The following is a 23,091-nucleotide window of genomic DNA, read 5'->3' as shown; positions in this document are numbered from 1 at the left end:
GTGTCTCGCAGTTTTTTTGTGGTTATTCTGAGTCTCTGTGATTGTTTTGTGTATTTGTTTTGTTTCAATATATAATAATATAATATATTGTTCATGTTTCTTTTTGTAGTTTTAACTCTTATGTGTGTATCCCTTTACCATCAATTAATGTCTCTAGTTGCACCTTTAAGTGATGTTTTGAATGACGTTGGTGTTGGTGGGAAATTTTTGTATTATTGTGGTTCTCTATGTTTTGAATCTTTGTGTGTTTTTGCAGTGTCTCTTTGTAAGTCTCTGTTAATGTTTCATAAATCCTTATAGTTGTCTTGAGCCTTTTTTTGGGGTCATTTTCAGTCTTTTTGGATTTGCATCTCTTTGTGGTTATTCTGAGTTTCAGTGAATATTTTGTAGTTGTCTTGAGTCTCTCTTTTTTTGTAATTTGCATCTTTTGATAATTTGGCCTCACTTTGGTGGTTTTCTGAGTCTGTTGTCTCTAACAGTCTCTATTATAGAGACATGACTTTGATCTGACTGCTTTTTAGTCATATGAATCTCTTTAGGTTTTTTCATGTTTTAAAACAAAACTTCAAGGGTTAACAGCCATGTTATCACAATCAAAGCCTGTATCTCAGAGATTTAGATGATGAAAGCTGAATTAACAGTCTGCGATGCATTCATGTCAAGACAACAAAAGAAACATCCATCGTGGCTCAAAAACTTCGATTTGGGGTTTTTTTGCAAAAAAGATTTAACTTTACTCAACTGTTTATCTTTATTTTATGTAATGATTCCTTTTAATCATCTTTCATTTGCTATGTTTTCTTTGTTATAGTATTCAGTAGACAGGCTATTTCAAAACTTGTGGTGATTCCTCACATGACAACAGAACATATGTTTCGATGAGCCTAGAGAGTTTAAAAACAAAAATAAAAATGTCTTCCAAAACCTTCACCACCACAGTTTAATGTCCTACTTTTAGCACAATATTCAGTGACAAAACCCTCTTTGACTCTGCATGATTCAGTGCTTGGTTGTTTTCCAGAAATCTCTCTGAGAGGGTTTAATGACCTGGCAGGGCGCGAGGAAACTTGGCAGAGTTTCACACTTTGAGCTAATAAATGGATAACATGACCTTGTCAACAAATTTATGTTTGCAAACTGCAGTCTAACTGCTTGAAGGTAATCCAGAGTCTCAACATAGGCTGGACATAAGTGATTGTTGAAAAATGTTTGGGATTGAAACAGCATTGAGTAAAAGTTTTTAAACACTTATGATGGTATAAAGGGCTAACATGACATCACTATTTGTTCATCATCTGGTGCTTTTGAGTTCCACTCCACTGATATGTTTGCTTACTGACAATAATTGAAAATGTATTGTATTGAAAAGTTAGGTAGCATGCTCTTGTGTCTAATCATAAGTTTACAAATCCAAGTCCAGAGAAGATGTCTGGAAAAGAGAGGAATTAGGAGGTAATTCAGACTGAAGTAAGTAGGGAGGAAGTCACTTGCTGACACTATCAATTCTGGCTCCAGTGGTTACAGAAACATGCAAGATTTCTAGTAAAAACTAAGATCGGAATCCTCCCTCTAAAAAGTTTCAATATCCTCAAAATCAATGCTAAATGCAGCGCAACGGATAAAATGTGTCCAGGCATGTTCAGTTTTCACATAAACAGGTCCCATTGTCGAGAATTTACCATCATTGTTCAATAACTTGTACAGTTGTCATGAAATACAATAAATTTCCATTTTCAAAGACTAGACCTTTCTGTCTAGTCTTTAAAAGACTAGTTGAAAATGTTTCTCATTTTTTGGTTGCAGGACTCTTGCGTAATTATAAAGTACCTTTAAAAGAATAATAAACCAGACTAGAGATTACCCGGACCAGGTCCTTACCAATGTATAAAGGGATATTGTCTGTAAAACTTGACCAGGGTATTGAAATATGACACACAGGAAAAAACAAAACTTTCTAATTATTCAGAAATAACAAGTATTGAGTTATATTCAAACAGGATTCATTTCTTCGGGAAGTTTTAGGTAATTTTATCATTGCATAAGCTGACCAGTCCTGATCCAGTTTTTCTACCTCCTCCCAAAATTCTTTACTTTCTGTTTTACACTTCTTTTGCAAGCAAAGACTTACATTTCCTATTATTTTATAATCATGAAGAAATAGTTCAAAGGTAGACGTGAAATTTACAGTAACAAAGCATCAGACGGCACAGACGTTCAGGATCATTGTATGATAAGAAACAATGCAAAAAAAGAAATGAAAAATGCATTTGCCCAGTCTGCATGCTGGATCTGACATGACCAAAGTGAAAACTTGAGTGGGAAAAGATAGGGAATTTGTCAGACTGGACCCTCACATTTTAACAACCTCTGGCAAACAACTTACCATCTCTGTACAATACAACTATCTTTAAAAAAGCTAAAAGAGTAAACAAGAAATTGTACAAGGCACTTTTAAATTCCACAGGGTTAACTGACAAGTCCTGGAACGGAGTGCAAAATTCCAGCTCTTTGGTTGAATTACAATGGCTCAGAGGCCGTGACCAATAAACAGAGGTGAGAAGCCAGGCATTATAGCTCCTCAAAGATGTTGACTTAGAAAAACGAAAATGAATAAAAAACATAGTCCAAAGTCTTCTTCCTCCGTTGTAAAGGGCAGGAATTTGGGGACAAACGTTCCCCAAGAGCATAAAGGAGGCTCAAGATTTGATAGAATACAGATACATTATAAAAGAAAAATGCTACGTCTGCTGGGTTTCCCAAAGGCTACACCTGAGAGTGGTCATGGCTGTTTGTATTGCCTCGCAAGTAGATAATCCATCCAATCAGAAGGATCATGAGACCCGTACACAGCAGCATGGTGGGCTCCGGTTGGATGTGCGGCTGCGGGTTTGGATGGACCTCAGGCCGACCATGTCTACCTGCCATTCTCTGGAAAAGAGAGTAGAAAATGTTATTGTAAAAACGTTGTTACGAACATAAAGCATAATGCACCCAGCTGAATTTCAGACGGTTTCCTGAGCAGTAGCTTTACACAAAATGATCAGCAGTGAAGATGCTATGGCAACAAGGATAGATTGGAAAAGACAACTATGTTCACTTTGATGATCCTTATTTGATGGAAAATGTGCTTATCTGCACTTTTGTTAGTAAAGTTTTCTATTCTTTTATGGTACATTACTGGTTGTTTGTCAGAATTGTTGTAGATTTACTCTGAAATCATGAGAATTAGGTCCTTGATCGAAAGATGAGATCAGATATCCTGTTTCTAGATTTCAACTCCATGTCTGGTTGCCAGTTGAGATGACATTAGTTGTGAGCAGATTTTATCAGCTGTAGGAAAAACAAGATAACTTTAGCTCAATGACTTTGCAGAGAACACTGTCATTGGCTTGTCAGCTGACTCATTTTGAAACCCTCTTACAAAGGTTCTTGTGTATGTACCTGATTGCCACATTCCTCATATTGTGCTTAATGACGGAGAATGAAGCTAAATGTCCTCGGTCAGTGGTTCTCAAACTTTTTAGACTGCCTACCACCTCCGAAAATATTTGGCTCTCCAAGTACCACCATTACGGCAGACGTTAAAATACACTGTAGGCCTATTTCTACACACTTTTCATCCAGGAGGCAAATGTATTCATAAAAAGAATATTATTTATTGTTGACTGTTGGCAGCCACGCTGTAGGCCTACTAAGGGCTAGCGCTAGAACTGGCACTTAAACTCCACACAACTCTGACAAATCTTGCCCAAATCAATAAAAGTGCAGAACAATAAAAATGACAACTTTATACCAACAACCTGTTTCAAATTTCTGTGTGAGAGAGAGAGAGAGAGCGCGCTACGTGCAACTAGAGCCTCTGTATTATAAGGGAAAATACATTTGATATAAATACAACCCAATAGATACAAGATGGCTAAGTTAAAAGTACCACAACAACAACAAAAATTGTCGTTTTATGCTGAACAGGTTTTTTTTATATATATATTCTGGAGATTCCTTTGCGTACCACCACAGGGTACCATAGTTTGAGAACCACTGTCCTAGGTAAACAGTTAACGTCTGTTGGCTGATCCTCAAGAAAAAGGTGCAAATAGTAAAACAGCATCACTTTGTCAGCTAGTTCAAATGTCTCAAGGAAAAATTTATGTTTACAACCCAATTTTGTTTCAGTGCCTATTTTGCCTACAGTGTTTCAGAAAAGGGAAGCTATGTAAGATGATATTTTTGCTTTTCGACGGTGGTTAATGAGTGACAAAAGCAGATTCTTGTAGGTTGTTTAACCTGCACAAACTCTGCCATCAGGCGACCAATTAAAGCAGCATGTCTAGCCAGTTCATGAGTAAATAAATGAATTCCATTTGAATTTTGCATAGTGTTCCAACATTTCATAAAATGTTCTGAATTACATGTAATATACATCAAATGTTCAGGTAAACGCCCTAATGTACCTGGATCAAACAAAATCAAAGGCCCACACACGGACATATACCTCATGTTTACATCCACGGGAAGCAGTTAAGTACAGTTCTCTACATCCTGCCATAACTTTCCTCTTCCTCCCTGTCTCCAGGTGTGATTTCATCAGGGTGGTGTGTCAATGGATGCATATGCGCAACATGTGTTTATATGTTTGAATTTTTAATGACAGGTGTTAAATAAGCTAAAATAATAATGTTAAGATAGCTGCCGGTGTTAATGTAGAATCAAAGGGCTACATCATTTATTTAAAATGGCCCAACTGTTAAACTGTTAAATAGAGGGGAATGGCAGAGGGTCTACAAAATAAGAGGTAAAAATCGAAGCAACAGAAGCAGACGCATATCCTGACATTTACTTCCTCCTAAGGGTCATGGTAAAAAAACACCTGCATCCTAAATTTCTCACAATGCAACTGTTTCGGGCCTAACCCAAGACGACACTTAAGGGAACCTCTGGAGCCAAAAAAAAGCTAGGACTGTTTCAGTAGTTGAGTAGTAAGCTTGATTTAAAATCAACCAATAGAGCTATGCATACATATACTACCCCATTAAAGTCTCCTAACAAGATACTGCATACTACTTTACCGTTTCCAGTATTATTGGCATGAATTTCCCCTAATTATGGAAATCAAAATGGCAGCCCAAGAAGTATAAGCTGGTGGATTTACGAATCTTACAAATTGATTAGATTCCAAATAACCGCTGCTGTCCAGTCTTCAGGTGAGTTTTCCTTTAAACAATACATTATCTGCAAGAAGAAAATCAAGTAATTAGGTGAACTTATCACTACCGACACTGTAACATTAACAGTATGTCTTGTCTCTTGCTATTTTAGCACATGTCTGCAGTCATTCTGACACACTTGGCGCACACTTGACAGAAACAGGTGTTTTCCTTTCTACTCTCCCTGCAGTCAGAAGTCCTGTGCCTTGGCATCAGTCCATCACACCAGCAGATGCCGCCTCTCACTGATAACAGATCTGCCGCTGGACAGAAGAGGAAGGGCAAATCCTCTTTGTGGAAACAGACTGGGAAGCTTTCCAGAAAAAAGAAAAAAAAACACTTCCAGAACAAGGGTCCTGGTGGTTTAAGGGATCTCCATGTCAAATGGCACCATTACACCAACAAACTGATAATACCAGGTGAAACCAATTTTAGCCATCCTCAGAAAATAAAGGTAAATAAGGAAACATTCCACACATGCTGAAGCATTTCCAAAGTGTAAGTGAGATATTTAAGAGAGTATGAATCAGTTCCATTTGTAGAAAGGTGCCCTGTTTTGGAGCCCTTCAAATATAGTGGGCTTAAAGCTTAAAGCTTAAAGTTTCAAGTTTAAGCTTTAAGTTGTATTTAAATTGACACTTTCTATTTAGGCTAAAATGTTTTGTTTACTTGCACTGTTGTTAATTTACTGCTCTGTGTGCCTTTGAATTGCCCCCCGGGGACAAATAAAGTTTTTTGAATTTGAATTTGAATAGCCTGATGGAGTCACAACAGCATATAGGCATACACTGACACAGAATAAGCCTCTTTCCCTGGGGCAAGACTCTAAAAAACTGGATGTTTAAGAGCATGGAAGGAGTCAAGCTGTGGTTTAAATTGAAAAAGCCAGCCAAAACCACAGAAACCCTGACTGCCAGAGGAGGAAGCAGGTGAGGGGAAGAGTAGTTAACCCTTTTTGTGGAATCATTCTGCTTCTAGTTCTGCTTCTGATTCTAATCAAGTCCAACACATACTGATAGGTTAGAGAGGACCAAACACGGCAAGAACACTGATTTGAACAAGAATTGATCCTGATCTTCCGTATAGCACCAGTTTTACAATTCTGATTTCCTTCAGTAACAATAGAGATCATCATGAATATGTAGACAGAGAAATCATCATAGAAGAGGCAAAAAAGAAAAAAAAAGTACATCCAGAAAAAGGACTACAGTGCATTGGAAGAAGATATGCTGGGTTTGACCCCAGTTTGCACACATAGGGACTGTTTTTGTTTTGCTGTTCAGAGCTTCATCTTGGTTTTTGTAATATATACAATTCTTCAGATTTAATTTCTCAAGATAAACCATTTTTACTTACTTTCTACGTAAGTATATTTGTTTTTCTGTTGTAAAAACTTGACATTTATGTAAAAAAAATGCAATTTGCTTGCAGCAGTGTTTGTAATGTTGCACATTAGAGACATGGCTCTCCTTTAAACAGCTTTGAAAGACAGACAGTCTTTGTGGTTTTGAAGTTGGCAGAATTTCTGTGCTCTTTCCTCACCTCATGAACCGCTGCAATGATTTAACTGTCACTATGGTGTAGAGTTCACAGTAAAAGACGGGGGCCATGTTGTCAAATTTATGATTCTCACAACATAAAGTACACTGACGGAAACCCTGTTTTACTGTAGCGTGTACTCCATTGTTGCATATTGATGATGCCTGACTATGAAACTATGGAAAGGGATCAGCAGCAGTTTTAGACATTTTAATAGTTGGAATTTTGAGATACTTACACTATGATGACATTCCGAGAAACTTTGATTCACAGCTTTTTAACAAAGCATGATGAGGAAGAGTTATATGAATGTCATCAGAAACATAAAATGAATTTGATTTTCAGACTAAAAGAAAATGACACATTGGGGCTTTAGGGCCGTCATTCAAAACAGATATTTTTTAACATCAGGTATGGCACAGATGCATTGTCTCAAATGTTTTGTTAAAGCTTGCCACTGATTGGAATATCTCTGTAAGAAGAGCATAATAGTGCTCATGACAATCCAATGAGACTCAGTACAGTACAGAATCAGACAAAATAAGGAACACAATGTATGTGCCATTGCTCTACTTTACCTAGACTTATCTGTTGTTGTTTTTTAATTCAGTTTTTATTTTAAAACAGTAGATCTTTTGACATTAGGAAAAAGAGTTTTGATGCATAGCTTTTCAAATTTCTCATCTAACTGTTTTTTTTTTCACAGTGGAAAAATTGAGTCAGTTCATTCCAAGAAGCTCATGTGATTTTGTGTGGTCACCACAACTTACTATGCTAGCTCTTAAAATAGCTCTCAAAACAAGGCTACACTTACAAGTGCACACTATAGTGCACACGTGCACACACTCAAACTGACCCAGGCTTTGTTTTTTTCTCTCTTTACTTTCTTCTCTTCACTCTTATAATCTACAACAACTATTCAAACTTGCCTTCACAAAATCAGTTTCAGACTTTTTAAAGGAGAAAACCCCATCAGAAAAAACAGTTTAAGTAATCACTTCTCTTAAAACAAATATCAACCATCTGTTGGTTGTCATTTACATGCAAACTGATTAAACACCAACACCTGCACACAGGGTCCAAAATTAGCACCCGCCACTCTCCAAATGCAGGTAAAAATATAGTTTGGCTGTAAAATAAATACGGTCAGGCACCATTGGTCGGTAGCCCGATCAGTACAAAAAATAAGCCTACTGTAAGTTGATGACCACATTTTGGTTTGCAATGACTGCACATTGCTGGTGCAATCATTTTTCCTTGCTACGTCCATCGATCCTGGCTGTACACCATCGGCTTGGTCGAGCCTTCTTTATTTAGCAAGTCCATAACGTCAAACAACCTGTTTTGTGCAGGTGTTCGTGCTGGTAGCAGCGCTGTGTCTGAGTTGATGCAAGTTACAAACAAGAGCAACTGTAACAAAAGAGAAATTATAGTCGGAGGACCTAGGGCTTCCTCTGCTTAGTGCTATTATTTTTTCATACTATATCATGCATCCTGCTGGAGAATGCAAAATATGACAGACAAAAATTATATCCTGCCGTATTTGGAATCCACCCTTAAAGCTAGCAGGTCCTATTTACGCAGGCTTATGTAAATGCATCTTCTACTGAGTCCAAAGAACAAACAGTAGACTTTACGTTTACTAAGTATAAACTTCAGAGACTTCATCATCACTGAACTTAGTTTAATTGTTTTAAAACAGTACTGGGAGGTGAATGTAATTTTCGGCAGGCATGCATTTCTTGGTACAACACCATCCAGCCCGGCTTCCCTGAGTTGAGCCGCAGTTCCCAGCGGGCTGTAGATGGACAGCCATGGTTAGATAAGATTTGCCACCCCAGCTAATGGGGGATGGCTAGCTAATGCTTTTGTTTCTGTGTTGCAGATACACATTTTCAAATAACCATGCCTTATCTCAGGGCAAATAGAAACTACGTTAATAAAGTTTACCACTGTCTCTGTGGGAGTCAGAGGAGTAGATTAACACCTGGCGCAGGAGACAGCAGCAAGGTGAGAGACTGATGTTAAACATTGAGTTAAAGTAGCCTTTAGGCAACATCATAACTGAGTAGCTTGTAATGATAATCAGATAAGTAAGGAAGGAGAGAGCTATGAGTGCTTGATCAGATCTACTGCATATTTAATGAAGCAGCAGATTAATGAGCTTATGTACTGAAAAGATTGTTTTTAGCAGGGGGTAGTACTCAGACATTTGATTAAAGAAGCAATATCAGTGTTGGAATACTATGCTATATTTAAATCCCAATAAAAGCCAAAATTACAACATTTAAAAGTTTACTTACTGTAACTCAAAATACAAATACAATAGCTTTGTGAATGGAAAGAGAAAGTGGGAAGAGAAGTATTTCTTCAAGTCTGACTTATGAAATATAGTGCATTTTCTGTGTTTTTGAACATTTTGCCATTTGGTTGCATTCTCTCGACATCAGAACTCAACTCAGAATGTGATTATTGTTGGTAAGGAGCCCTCAGAGTGCTAAGTACAAATGTGGTGATGGTAAAAAAAATATTTTTTTAGATCACCCACAGGATCCAGGTCTAATTCAACAAAATAGTCCTTCAGCTAGCAGGCACAAAATGCTGAATAAAAGAGTGTTTAGTCCCAAATTTTACAAATGGAAACAATGAAGGAATTTTGGATGAACAAGAGTTAAAAAAAAATGTTGTATTTTTTACACTATCATCTTTCACACTCACCCAGACACACAAACAAAAAAAGACAAGCAGCCGTCCAGTAACACTCGACTGCTCTGTCGTGTTTTTTATTTGTTATTTCTGTCTGCAGGACAAGGAGCTTCAACTCTTACTGACAGATGACAGTTTGTGCGTGTGTTGCAGAGTGTGTGTTTGACGGTCTCTAAGTGTGCATGCGTGTGTTTGTGTGTTTTGGCAAGATAATTAGACCTTGTGCTTTGCTCCCTTAGAGTACTTTAACCACAGGGCTGAGCCGTAATGAATCTACACTGTCACGGATACTGGACTGTCCCATCACACACACACACACACACACACACACACACACACACACACACACACACACACACACACACACACACACACACACACACACACACACACACACACACACACACACACACACACACACACACACACACATACACTCACAGCCACCATACTTTTTTGGTAGACTATTAAAAACACACACACATACATAATCAGACACACTTGTGTAAATGTTTAACTGAGAGAGGGAGGGGGCAAGAGAGGCTAAATTAAATGAGAACAAAACATATTTGCAGATTTTATGCGTGATTACACACATGTATGCATAATTTCCAAACCAAAAACCTCTAATTGTTGTTCTGCATACAAAAGTATTCTTAAAAATCGCTTCCTTAGTTTCCCTGTCAATTAAATGAACTGAACCGAGAGGAAGCACCTGTGTGTTAGTGTGTGAGTGTATTCTTAGATGATGTGAGTCATTTTATAGCCTCTACAGCCTGAAGTGATGCAGCTTTGCCTCTTGGCTGATGCCTTCAGCCAATGAAACTGAATGCAGCTCTCTTGTCAACAGTGGCAACATGCTGGCAGCTCATTGTTTAACAGTCATGGACTGCTAAGTTGGTAATGAAGTGGAAACTTGTCATAGTGTGCAACAATTTCCACTTGAACCTGGAATTTCATATATGGATAATCATAACAATTCTTGTGTTAAAATATGATCAATGTCATCTTTTCTTTTTGTTTTATAATTGCTTTTCTGTCTAGCTATAATAGTCTTTTTAGAGATGCTGCCTGAAGCTTCCCTACCCCCAATTTTGACATACTTTTTCACGTGCTGCGGCCTGTCAGCACCATGCACTACGCCGCCATGCCCTGGGAATGTCTTTGGTTTGCGGGTATTTGATAGTAAAATTTGGCTAAAAACCACAAAAGGCAATCTTATTGAAGGGCTACAGAAATAGGCAAAGGATTACTAAAAAACCATCACGGCTAATCCTCTGGCCACCACCATTGAAATAAAACTTTACGGCACCGCTCAGGGTAAAGTCAGAGGATCACTTCATTCATAAGGATTGTTCCACTTGTCACCATGAATATCAGATCCAAACTTCATCATCTTTTGGATAGTTTTGTGACATGTAACAAAAGTAAGAAGTCCCACCTCTTCTTGATCTTGATTGGTTGGTGAGGGTGAAATGGCATTGATGAGCATGGCGTTGTTCTAAAAGTTTGTACAACTCAGAGCGCTGTGAGTACAGGGACAAAAAAACAGCTGACGTTTAGGGCGTTTGAGCACTCAGGACAGTGAGCACTGTAAAAGCTGAAATACATTGGTTTTGTATTGGAAAACAGGCGCTGCCAGGGGAAAATGCTATCTGTGGACACGAGCCAATATGGTGCTAGAGGATAAGCCTCCGTATTGGCTTTGATGATCCACTTAGTGATCATCAAAGCCAACAGGCTTCATCCTCAGAGAAACAATGAATGGACTAGCCAAATGAAATTGCAATCAGGAAACATTTTTTTTCATAAATGTTCTAATTGTTGTTGTTCACCGTTTTTTATATCTGTGAATTTCACTTCTAAGCTGTAATTAAAATAAAGTATGAGGCGGAAAAAAAACAGATCACAACTGGTAATTGTTTTAAAGCAATTGTTTGCAAGTAAAAATAATTATTTAATAGCGTCAATGATTCACCTCTGTTGAACCCAGCTGGACTTAAACTTGAAGTTGCGCATGATATGATTCACGATGATTCATCCATCCTGATGGGCCTGTTTTATAACAGAGTAGTTCACTGCATTGTTGAGGACTTCTTGAAACTCATGTATCTCTCTGATCTCTTGACTGTCACATTTTTTTGGCTTGAAGATATAATACCTCTGGTGTGTTTGATGTTGATCAAGAACTCAGATGTGATCAGTCGTAGAGATGATCTGATGACGATGATCTCAGGTGAGACACCAGACATGTTGACTCATTAAGAATCCAAAGATCAATGAAAAAGCTTGAAGTGGTGGTCCTACCCAAGTGCTTGGTTGTGAAACCGGCTGTGCTTTTGCCATGAAAACTATGGAGACATAGGACCACCTTAAAATGGGTTTACCACTTCCAAGCAGACATTTGACCCAATGACTTTGTTCCCCCATGCAAGCTTAAAGTGCCAGCATTTGTTCAGATGCCTGCTATCCAACAGCAATGTTACACAGTTTTTTTCTCTTTCTATCTTTCTTTACCCAAACTCCTGTACTCTGGGTTTAGCACACTGTTAGCTAAGCTATAAAAAAATACATAATTATGTTATCTGCATGGTATCACACACAATAACCCACCAGTTAGAGCTGGAAGCAGATTGACAAAGACATGCTTGCTTCCTAGCTTCCCATTAGTGAACATAGGTTTGCTCAACCACAATGGGGCATTCTATCCCTGATCTCTAAATTGGTGTACCCTTGTTGTCTTTGTATAAACGTTCATGGTTAAGACTGTTTAGTTAGCCTATTTACTTGTGAAATCATTCTTAGAAGAACAAACTACAACATGTTTAGTTCTCTTGAGGAAAGAAATGGTATCTTGATGAGACGTACAAGACATACAAAGACACATCATTGTCTTTTTTTTCTTTTTCTTTCTGGCACCTTGTTAGTGTTGAGTCACATCATTGACTCATCAAATTCTTGCATATTTTTCCAACCTCCCTCTGTTTCTCTTCCTCTGCAGCTTTAGTCACAGCTGTGAACGGCAAACCCGCTTTGTCTCACATAAATCCTGACATGTAACTAATCCCAGCTTCCAAGAGTTTTTACAATTCTTGAGCGATGCGGCAGGCGAGACTTAGACAAAATCTTACTCGGTAAAATGTTCAAGGAGCATGTCGACAGTAAGTTAGATCATCCAGAGGGCAGATTAATTCAGGGATTTATCAAATCTGAAACTTGAAAGATAAATGAGTAGCCCTGCTGAGTAAATGATGGGTCTGAGAGAGATGTGATGACTGCTGGAACCACAAGTGCACTTAAATCACATTCTTAAAGACCTTTCATATGTAGTAAGTATGTATGCTTTTTTTTTTTTTCTTGGGGGGGGTGCAGAATCTAAACGGGCAGAGAGGGTTAAACATATTTCGGTGCTCAGAAAGTTAAACAGAGAGAGAAGAACGTTTCAGACTAATTAGACTGCTCGGCTGGTGAGTTGTATCTTTATCACAGTTAAGCTTTTGACACTAAGGGAGCATTTTAATATCCTCGCTTAAAAACAGTTCGGTTCTGTTCTGTTCTGTTGCGCCTGCTCTCGGCTTTATTCAAAAATTCTGTTTCTCTGCTGAGATTAAAGCACACGCTGATGTTTATTTTTCCCTCTCCTTCAATGACTTCCCAAAGCTCCAGTCAGCTCCTTGATAGAGGATTACATAAAACAGTGATGATGCAAGAAGCAGAAATGTTGCCAAGGAAATAGAATCCAAGAGGAAATCAACTTTACAGTGAACTAAACTGGACTATTTAAAGATTTATATTCACTGCAATAATTTGATTACTGATAAATCTTCAGTTTCCTGATTAAAGTTTATAATAATAATGATGATAATGATAATGCAACTGGTTTGCTGCACAATTTTCTGTAGCGCTCCTAGTGGTCAAAACGCCAAGTCCCTGACGAAACATGGTCTCCGTTTCTTAATCACTACTTAAGAAGACTCTGAAAACGATTTTATTTTCCCTTAAAGGCTTTATATGCAATTTTTCTGATCCAGCTGATGTCGGCCATGAGCACCAGCATGAAACCAAAACAACTCGCGCTGCATTGTTGTGTTAGCATGCTAATGCTTGCGATCTTTATTATGCTTGTATCTTCACACTGCATGTAAATTTACCCCAAAAGACCATGACCTAAAAACGCAGTTAAGCAGTGAGTACAGTATTTTATTCTTCTTTTCTCTAGTCCCTCAATTAAACAACTTTTTATACGCGAGGGGATGAGCCCCTCCCGAGTAGTAGCACTTAGTTTCATTGTTGTTTCTTTCCCATTGCTCAGCTCATGGGTCAGCAGAGGAGAAAAGAATAAAGATGCATCTTTTCTTGTTTCCTATGCCTGTTTTTTTGTTTTTGTTTTTGTTTTTTCCTTTTTTTCATAAAGTGGTAACTGTGGCATCTAGATTTTATGCAGCTTCAGGCCGTCTTCTTGGTTATTTACTGATAAAACATAATTGTCTAATTTCTCACCCCAAGCCAAGTGGTAACAACCAGCTGCTCTCAGGCTCCCTTAGATCACCCATGGCAACATTTTATTTTGTCAAAATCCCCCCAATTTTGGTTCTTGCCCCTCCGAGCATATTACTCATTTTAAAACAGCGTCCCGCTTCATATTCAAACAGTGTGCTGTTGATTTAATTCATGTTTTCTTTGATTTCTGTGCTTCAGATGATTAAGGTTACTTGATAAAAAAATGACTAACTAATTGCAGCACACAAAGAAATCATTTAAACCTGCTGGATTGGAACATGAATCAATTAATGAGTGATTTAACGCAATCACAGAGTCAAATCTAGATGGCAACCAACTCTGGGATGGATGTGTGCCAGCTGACCACCCATGTGTTTTTGGTTTTTGTTTTTCACAACTGACGTCAGAGGTGGTGACCCTCTATTCGCAGATCAAACTCTGTCTCTCTCTGTCACACACACACACACACACACACACACTAGCAGTGTCTGTAATCACTGACCCATAGCAGTAGTCTATTATAGTCGTCGCCAATGCGTTGGAGATCTCGTCCAATAGCCTCCGCCTGCATGTCCCCTGCTGCAGTCCGTTGTCGCCGGCTAGTGAGGCTGGGAGAGTGCCCTGAAACAGAGATAAATCAAATATATTTGACTAGTTTAGTACAGTTTTGTAATGATTAAATGCTTGAAGCCCCTCTACTGAGACATGTGAAGAACAAAATGAAGTAGACCGGAGTCTGCAGCTTTATGTGTGAATGATTTTGTAGATGATTTGTAGCTATTTAAACAAGAGAAATCACAATCTATTGCCAAATAAGTTAACTCAATGTTGACTGAGCCTGTGGCCCGGAGCCCTCACAATTCAAACACCTAGCAGTGGATAAGTGATGTGTGATTTGTAGAATTTAAGAGTAAAGGGTAACTCAATGCATGCGTGTATTTTCGTGGTTATCTGTTGTATTTTCAATCTGAAATGTTGTATGACTATGAAAGGCTTTGACCCTTTCACCCATCTTCACTTATGACTCATGCATGTTATGAAACCCAGACATAATATTTCTCACATCCTCCAATATTCAAGCATTGACGCAAAGAGGCTGCTTTCCAGCCACGCCAAAAAAACAATTCACCCACAACATCCACAAGAGCTCATGGTTTGTATCTGAATGCTGGCCCAATGCTTACGTTCTGTGTAACACAACACGCCGACGATGTAATTCACCCTTCATGCCTCTTTGCTTTCAGTTGTTTTATAAGGACAAAATTAAAGGATGTATTAAACGATTACACAATTTGCTCATAGTGGGTTGATGATGCTGCAGGGCAAGCAATTAAAAGTTGACAAAATTAGAGTCATACCTTCAGTCATGTCTTGGATGACACGTAAACATAATCCAGATTACACAAACTGTCACATGAAGTATGTCTTGATTTCCCCTGAATAAGGAATGAATGACTCCTCCCTTAAACAGTCATTTATACCTTTGTAAACTATGAACAAAGATTTCTCTCTTTCATGTATTCCTGATATAAAGGCATCAATCACTGTCCACTGGAGTTGTGTTCAAATTAAACCTTTACAGATATATACAAGGCAAAGACAAAACTGCATCAAAGTCTGCAGTTCGTCTCTGGCTGCAACTGAAGCCACCTGACTGAAGGTGTGATCTTCCTGCTGCAGGAGTGTGTTTTGATAGTGAAGCTGTAATCACGCTGTCAGAGAGAGACAACAACAGGATGATAAACGGATTCCTGCTTAAGCTCCAGCACCTTATCTTGCTCCTTTACACACCATCATGCCAGGAGTCTCGATAACTCAGATGTTTCTTTTACACAGAGGACAATGTATGATGTTTTGTATGCCTGTGTGTGTGTGTGTGTGTGTGTGTGTGTGTGTGTGTGTGTGTGTGTGTGTGTGTGTGTATGTGTGTGTGTGTGTGTGTGCATGTGTGTTTATTTCTTATCTGTTCTTTCTGATGGATGTAGCGGACTGAAAGAGAGGCAAAGGATTTCTGTCTGCTTATTACAAAAGACCTGCAGGCCTATTTTGACTGCCACACACACACACACACACACACACACACACACACACACACACACACATCCACACAGACCCATTTTGATTGGCGTACTTAATGAATGTCAGACACACACACACACACACACACACACACACACACACACACACACACACACACACGCACACACACAAACACATACACTGATGTGTTTTGACTGGTGTCTTGTCTGTCTGGTTACAATGAGAAACAATAAAAGAGACACAAAGCAATCAGTGAAGCTAATCAAGGCTATTATAAAAAGCAGAGTCATACATAAAGAGGTTACAATACACTGAGGAAGTTTTGCTTTAGCCTCCATACATTACTTTTTTTTTTAACTACAAATACAACCATCCTCAAAGAGGAACCCTTTTTAGAATGCACTTAGATATAAAGGAGGCTAAAGCAAAGGTTGGATTAAAGGTTAAATTTCTACATTTCACACAATTCTAACGCGCAAAACGACATGTCTCTGCATTTGAAGCGGGAGAAAACAAGTTTCCTAAATCGTATCAGGATGAGAGAACTTGTCATTACAACTTTGATTTATTTATCATATACAGCAACAACACTATGAAGGGATTTACTTTGTAAGTTGTTTTTTTTTTTTGTGCCTCATGCCTCCGTTTTGTTTGTTACCAGACAACTTCAGCTGAAAGCATTCGGCAGCACCACTGCAGGCGGGAATAAATCAGGACAGGATTTATTTTTAGAGTAAAATATTGCTTTCATCTGAAAACAGTTCCTTATTTTTATCAGCTGTAGAAGAGTAGGTGCATTCATAAGTTTCAATAATAAAGTAGCAGCACAAAGCTTCTGCCCTTGTCATGATCATCTGCCTCTGAACATCTGTCGTATTCTGTTTTTATATAAACGGCAGAAATAAAGACAGGATCTGAGCTCAGAGAAGTGACCTGATATAAGCATTTACATTTTTGTTGCATTTAAAGTTGTATTGATTCAAACTAATCGGCTCAGCTTATTTTGTGATACTCTGTCTCTCTCTCTCTCTCTCACACACACAGACACACACACACACGCACACGCACACGCACACGCACACACACACACACACACACACACACACACACACACACACACACACACACACACACACACACACACCCTGGGGCGTGGTTGGTTTAATGAGAAATGAAGACCCTTCTTCCTTCCTGTAAATCTGACTCAGCAGGATTCCATTAAAACTGTGAATTCAAGGCTGCAAACCAACATCAGCAGCTCTTCCAAAGCCTCCCGAGACGCTTAATCAAACTCGTTAAAAAAAGATAGATAAGAAAGAAAGAAAGAAAAAATAAATGTTGCTGTCAAAACCCAATGCCAAACATGTTTTTGTCTGAGTCCATGGAATAAAACATCTTTGAAACAGACAATAATGACAGAGATTAAAATAATATTTGATCATTGACCTTGAAATAGGTTTAAGATTAAATGGTTTAATTTGTTTTATGTCAAGAAATGTGAGAGAATTAAGTCCACACTGTCCAGGTTTTGTGTATTCTTGAGAAAAATATGTATTTAAGTCATGGATTCCAATCAGATTAGCTTTGAGTGTGGTTTCAATCTTTCCTCTAGTATTTGTAGGGTTTTACACACTAAAAAGCAGCTGATATGACTCAGCTGGAAGATGACTTGTTGTATAATGGAGTTAAAATTGGTTTGACAGCTGTGTGGAGTCACGTTAGTGTGTTTTGATCTGCATGTAGCAGCCTGGATTTGTTAGATTTCCCTCTTTGTGCCAAAAGAGTGATGTTTGGTGGTTACAAAGTGGTGTAAAAGAAAAAAAAAGTTGTGAGTAAGATCTAGTGGGAGGGGGTGAACAAAAACATCCTGATATGTGTTTCTTCATCTTTTTATTATCACTGTTAACATTCAACACCACCTCCCGCCCAAACCTAATCTGTGATAAAAGAAGCTTCAGGGAGCTGTGCTGGGCTCCTATCAGGTTTCATATTTTGCTGAACACCCACACAGCAGCAACAGCAGCTACACTTCATTGTGAAACAGCCCGAGCAGCTTATTATAGGGCAGACTCAGATTGAGAACTTCCCACAGAACAAGTGCTGTATTTATATTGTATCAGGAAGTGCATTCATTTATTTTTCACCACTGTATCAGACACTTACTTTAAACACTTTTGGGATCACAGTTTACTACCTTCTTGTAGCCAAACTCTAACTGATTCTGCAGATAAAATTTTATGAGGGGGTTGTTTATTTCAGATTTTTGACTTATAACATTATTGTTTTAAGTATTGAGGAAATCAGTTTTGACTGACTGACATATTCAGTTGTTTTCTAACCAGTTTAGACACAGCTATTTGTGAGTCCCAATGTCAAAGGACTTTGAAATGACATTCCTGAACATATCCCCTTGCGCGTGGTTAGTTTGGGTGATTCACCGGTTAAGTATGCAAAGTGCCTGCATGTGCTCACCGTACTGCTGCTGCGTCCCCGGTCCTCCTCCGTGCGCCTCAGTCATGCGCTGCAGAGCGTGTTGCATCACCTGGCCACTGGGGCTGGGAGTCTGCGTGGCTTTGTCAGCCGTCAGCGGCCTCGGGGAGAGCGGAGAGCTCGGCAGCGAGTCTCCGTCGTAGGAGAAGTATCCACTCGAGGCGCGGCGAGGAAGGTGAAATATAGATCTCTTCTGGAACACGCCGAGGCTGTCCACAGGGGAGACTGGTTTGAATCTGCACCGGGACGGTGAGTCCGGCTCTCCTCCTCCCGTGGAATCGGTGCGGCCAAAGTTTCGCCCCCCGCTGTTGTCTGAACGGGAGGTTTGTGGTGGATCTCCTCTGGTCCCGTGTGATTCCGTTACTGTGGGCGAGCCATCCAACCGGTTCGGTGGTCTGTTGGATGAACAGAGCGGCACCGTCAGGGTGGGCTTTCATCCCTATCTCTCCCCAATACAGCCTACAGCCTCAAGTCTCTGCTGCGCGTGGAGCTGCAGCTGGATGTGCAGACGCGCAATGCACTGCCAGGACTCGTGCGTTCGAATTTTCCACGTAGATCCGCCCGGACCTCAGTGATCGAAGTCATTTTTTTTTAAACGCGGACGTGCAAACTGCAGTGCTGTTATCTTTTACAAATAGTTGGTAGTTTAATATAATATGGCAGCGAATTCCCTTTGAAGTCATGCAGTGTGTGCTGGGTCAGTTTTATGTGCAGTGAATATGTCGCTGTCCAAGTGGTAGTCCTGGTTTCCTGCCCAAACTGGCCCCGGTGCGTCTCCATTGTTTGTCAGAAGTTGCTGATTGCAGCAGATCTTTGTTTGACTTGTGGAGAGAAAATAATCACGCATGAAGGAAGCGGCTGGACTAACTTCAACTGCGTCACACAAAAACAGCCTCAAATAAATGCACAGAACGGACCACAGTCCGCCTGGATGTCTCGTTTTATTTTTTATTTTTTATTAAACCACTAAAGCAACATTTCAGTTATTGTGTTACGTGTATGCTCATGACTCTATAACGAACTAGTTTTCTCAAAGAAGCCTATTATGATCCTGATCAAACAGTAATTTAACTTAGACAGAGTTGCACTGACATGAACAACTGCATTCAACTTTGCACATCTTGGCGATTAAAACAAAAAATGGCAGACTAAACGTGACATTCTAAAAATGGACTTAACTATTTAACTGCAGCGCTTCCTGTTTGTCCAGACTAAACTACAGCTCCCCACGCGCACATATTCCCAGCTTCAATGACCTACTTCTGTGCCAAAATGGCCTCAAACATTACATTTGTCAGCGCGACGATCACATGCACTGCTATAAACACTTTTACGCACCTTTGATGTCAACAGTGCTTTTGCCTTTTTACGCACTGAGAAACAGCGCTATAAACCACACTTAAACTGGTGGTGACGTCTGTCCTTCACCCACATGAAAAAATGAACTTGTCTTTTTGGTTTTACTGCACATCCAAGCGCTGCGATGAGAGATGTAAAGCGTGCAGGCTGCATGTAGAGAGGAATGGCCACAAGACTTAGAGAAAAAAAAAAGGCGCAAGGGAGAGAGGAAAAACCACAACACCAGAATACTAAAGGAGCAATTGATAAGGTCTCACAGTGCTAAATCTTTAACTGTGTGTCTCTTGGAAAAGTCTTACTACTTCTTTTTTTTTTTTTTTTCAAACCTCGTGCGCCTCCCACCGGTCTGCGCGCAAACTTATTGAGGCATTCAGCGCTAACGTGAATCTTTACTTGTCCGGTAATTGACTATTATCACAAGTGTTAATCACAGAACAGTTAAACATGAACTGGCTTTAATGGTTCTTAAAACACTCACGTGGACTCATTGCCTGACGTGGTAAAGTAACAGGCGGCTGAACTCAGTGCCCTCGATCATAACAAAGCCCTCTCTAATCTGTCAACACAAATTAGCACACTCTTTAGACTGGAAACGAGAAATTCGCGTATATATATTCACATTATCTAAGACACATATACGGTTTTTCTGCATTAAACAGGTCTACACACTTTACACACACGCACTCCCAAGTAATGGGTTATTAAAAGGAACTTAAGCCAGCGCACTGCGTTGACAATCAGACCGGCACGTCAAAGGATCGCTGCAAAACGCACTGGCATATTCCAAAAGCCTTCTTCATATTATGCACGAAACAAACTGTTTCTGTAATACTGCAGCTTAAAACATATATGTACATTAAATAAAGAGCATCGAATGAAGTTCAATTTGTTTTTGTTTTTTTTGTCACTGTTAACGCATAATAAACATTCGTCACAAAGATTACGTCAACCTTTTTCGGCAAGAGCATAATATGTTAAAGTCATGTTGTTGTGGGTTTTTTTTGTATTTAGAAACTCTAAATGAGGTGTAAATACCGCTGACTGCGGCGTGACAACTGACATGCCGGTGGGCACGGAGGGAAAACTGCGTCTTTCTAAAGTCATAGTGTCAAAAAAAACAACTCACCTGGACGGACGGTGCATGTCAGTGGTGGGCCATCACCGACGCCTCAGAAAATAAAACGGTGACAAGTTGGTAATAAGAAATGTCTTGATTATAATACCGCAAGTCCAAAAATAGAATCCAAAGGTCCAAAGTGAGGAAAAAACACACACTTCAGGAAAAACAAAAGTTTCAAATAATGACAATGAAATAATTCCCAGAGTTTGCGCTGAAGTTTCCCCCGCTGAGTGGTTGAATAATCCGCCTCGTTCGAGTGGAAACGGCAGCAGATGAGGTAAACAAAGTCCAGCGAGAAACCCGCTTTTGTCTGCACTGTGAGGGTTTCCTTCCTCTCTCCGTCTGTCTCTCTCTTAGAATATACAATGTTCACTCTTTGACTCTGTGTGTGATACGAGTACCGCCCCTCCTCCTAAACGCGGTCCACCTCCTGTGTGGGTGGGGTTTCTGTCCTGGCTCTTTTCTCTTTCCTCTGTCTCCCCCTGCCTCTTACCAGCCATCACTAGCGTCAAGTGTCTGATGCCCAAAGAATAAAAGTCACAATAACAAAATCAAGGACAAAAATCTAAATGAATAATCAACAATAAAAAAGTTTTATACTCACTCACTCTGTCTCCCTCTGCCTCTTACCAGCCATTACAAGCATCAAGTGTCTGATGCCCTTAGAATAAACGTCAAAAAAGGACAAAAATCGAAATTATTTATCTGCAATAAAAATGTTTAATAATCACTTTGACTCCCACTGTGTCTTGTGTTGAATGGAGTTTTACTGTGAGTGTAATGAAGTAATGCTAAATCCTTATAAGCTGGATGCTGTAATGATCAGAGGTTTTTCTGATGTACCCTGAATGAAGGTGACTAACAGCTGTGACTTTTAGCATTATAATATCCTGCCCATTAAATGTGTATTAGGATTAATTCTGAATAATTAGAGAGTAACATATCACAGACAATTTATATTTCTTGTTTTGCTGATTTCTTGGTCATCACTGTATTTTGTCCACATGGGCTTATGTAGTCAATGTATCACTATTAGTTATGAATAATATTTAAAAGAAACATTCCAAGAATGAATTACAAATTGATTGGGAACACATTTTAATTTCTCGCAAGTTTTCCAAAGTTGCAGGAAGATGTGTTTGTGTTGGGGAAAAAATGGATAAATGCACCTAATTATGCACTAAAATTATACTTATGTATTTATTAACACCATAATATCTACTACATGTGATAATGTCTTCTTTTACTGTTTGAAACAGATCTGTGAGAATGTTGAGAACATGAAAAAAAACATTTAACCAACACTGACACGTCTCTTGACAATAAGATGTTGTAACTTGCTATATGAATGTTTTTTTTCTAGCTCCCAAAAGAAAGTACTGTTAATGAAACATTATTCTGTTCAAAGATGTCATCATCGTATTAAATCAAGTGTTGCATCTTGCCTGTAGCTCTGGCTCCTTGCTGCTGAGGCAGAAGTGGGTGTGCCTTTGATGGCTGGACACATGCACACACATACACACACACACACACACACACACACACACACACACACACACACACACACACACACACGCACACACGCACACACACACACACACACACGCACACATGGTGTAAAGTTTAACACAAAAGTGCAGACAAATCCATAATAGCAGACAAAAGGGTGCGACAATCAATACCATTTACATGTGCTCAATACTGATCAATTCCTCAGAGTGTGGGAAAATGTGTGTGGATGTAAGCATCTGGCTTGGTTCATCTTAAATTGTGTTTAAATCACAATTTTTGATTTTAACATCCTGTTTAGAGTGATGATGATGATGGTGGCAATAATGAAGACAATAATGAAGAAGATTTGAAAGGAATCACGCTGACCCAGTATTTCTAAGTGGTGCTTGTTAATAGTGTGGTTGCAATAACTAAGATAAAGTCTTATATGGCTACATAAGATGTCAATATAATACTTTATTCATTCTTATCTGCACAGAGCTCATTTTCTTCACAAAAACGCAAAGGAAACATTGAAACTTATGAGCTGGTAGCTGGTCACAATGTTTGTAGAGTAAACTAGAGAAGACATCTTATACAGTTACTAACTGAAGGTGAAAGTAAAATAACAAATGCCAATAT

At 39.1% G+C, this 23,091-nt stretch overlaps 1 protein-coding gene across 1 annotated transcript in view; it reads right to left on the bottom strand.

Annotated features, from left to right (window-relative positions):
* bcl2l11 (BCL2 like 11) overlaps nt 1–21,317 on the bottom strand; it is a 22,569-nt gene extending 1,252 nt beyond the window's left edge. Inside the window, exons 1-4 of the mRNA XM_020639051.3 lie at nt 20,965–21,317; nt 18,462–18,874; nt 14,452–14,570; nt 1–2,928 (exon numbers count right to left, since the gene is read on the bottom strand). The exon at nt 1–2,928 is cut by the window's left edge and continues 1,252 nt beyond it. Of these exons, the coding sequence (XP_020494707.1) occupies nt 2,764–2,928; nt 14,452–14,570; nt 18,462–18,874; nt 20,965–20,981 (714 nt within the window). The 5' untranslated portion in view covers nt 20,982–21,317 and the 3' untranslated portion in view covers nt 1–2,763. The remainder of the gene's footprint in view (nt 2,929–14,451; nt 14,571–18,461; nt 18,875–20,964) is intronic.
* Nucleotides 21,318–23,091: the final 1,774 nt, after the last annotated feature.

The sequence above is a fragment of the Labrus bergylta genome, chromosome 10, assembly GCF_963930695.1.
Source record: "Labrus bergylta chromosome 10, fLabBer1.1, whole genome shotgun sequence".
NCBI lineage: Eukaryota > Metazoa > Chordata > Actinopteri > Labriformes > Labridae > Labrus > Labrus bergylta.
This window is presented reverse-complemented; position numbering and strand designations above follow the sequence as displayed.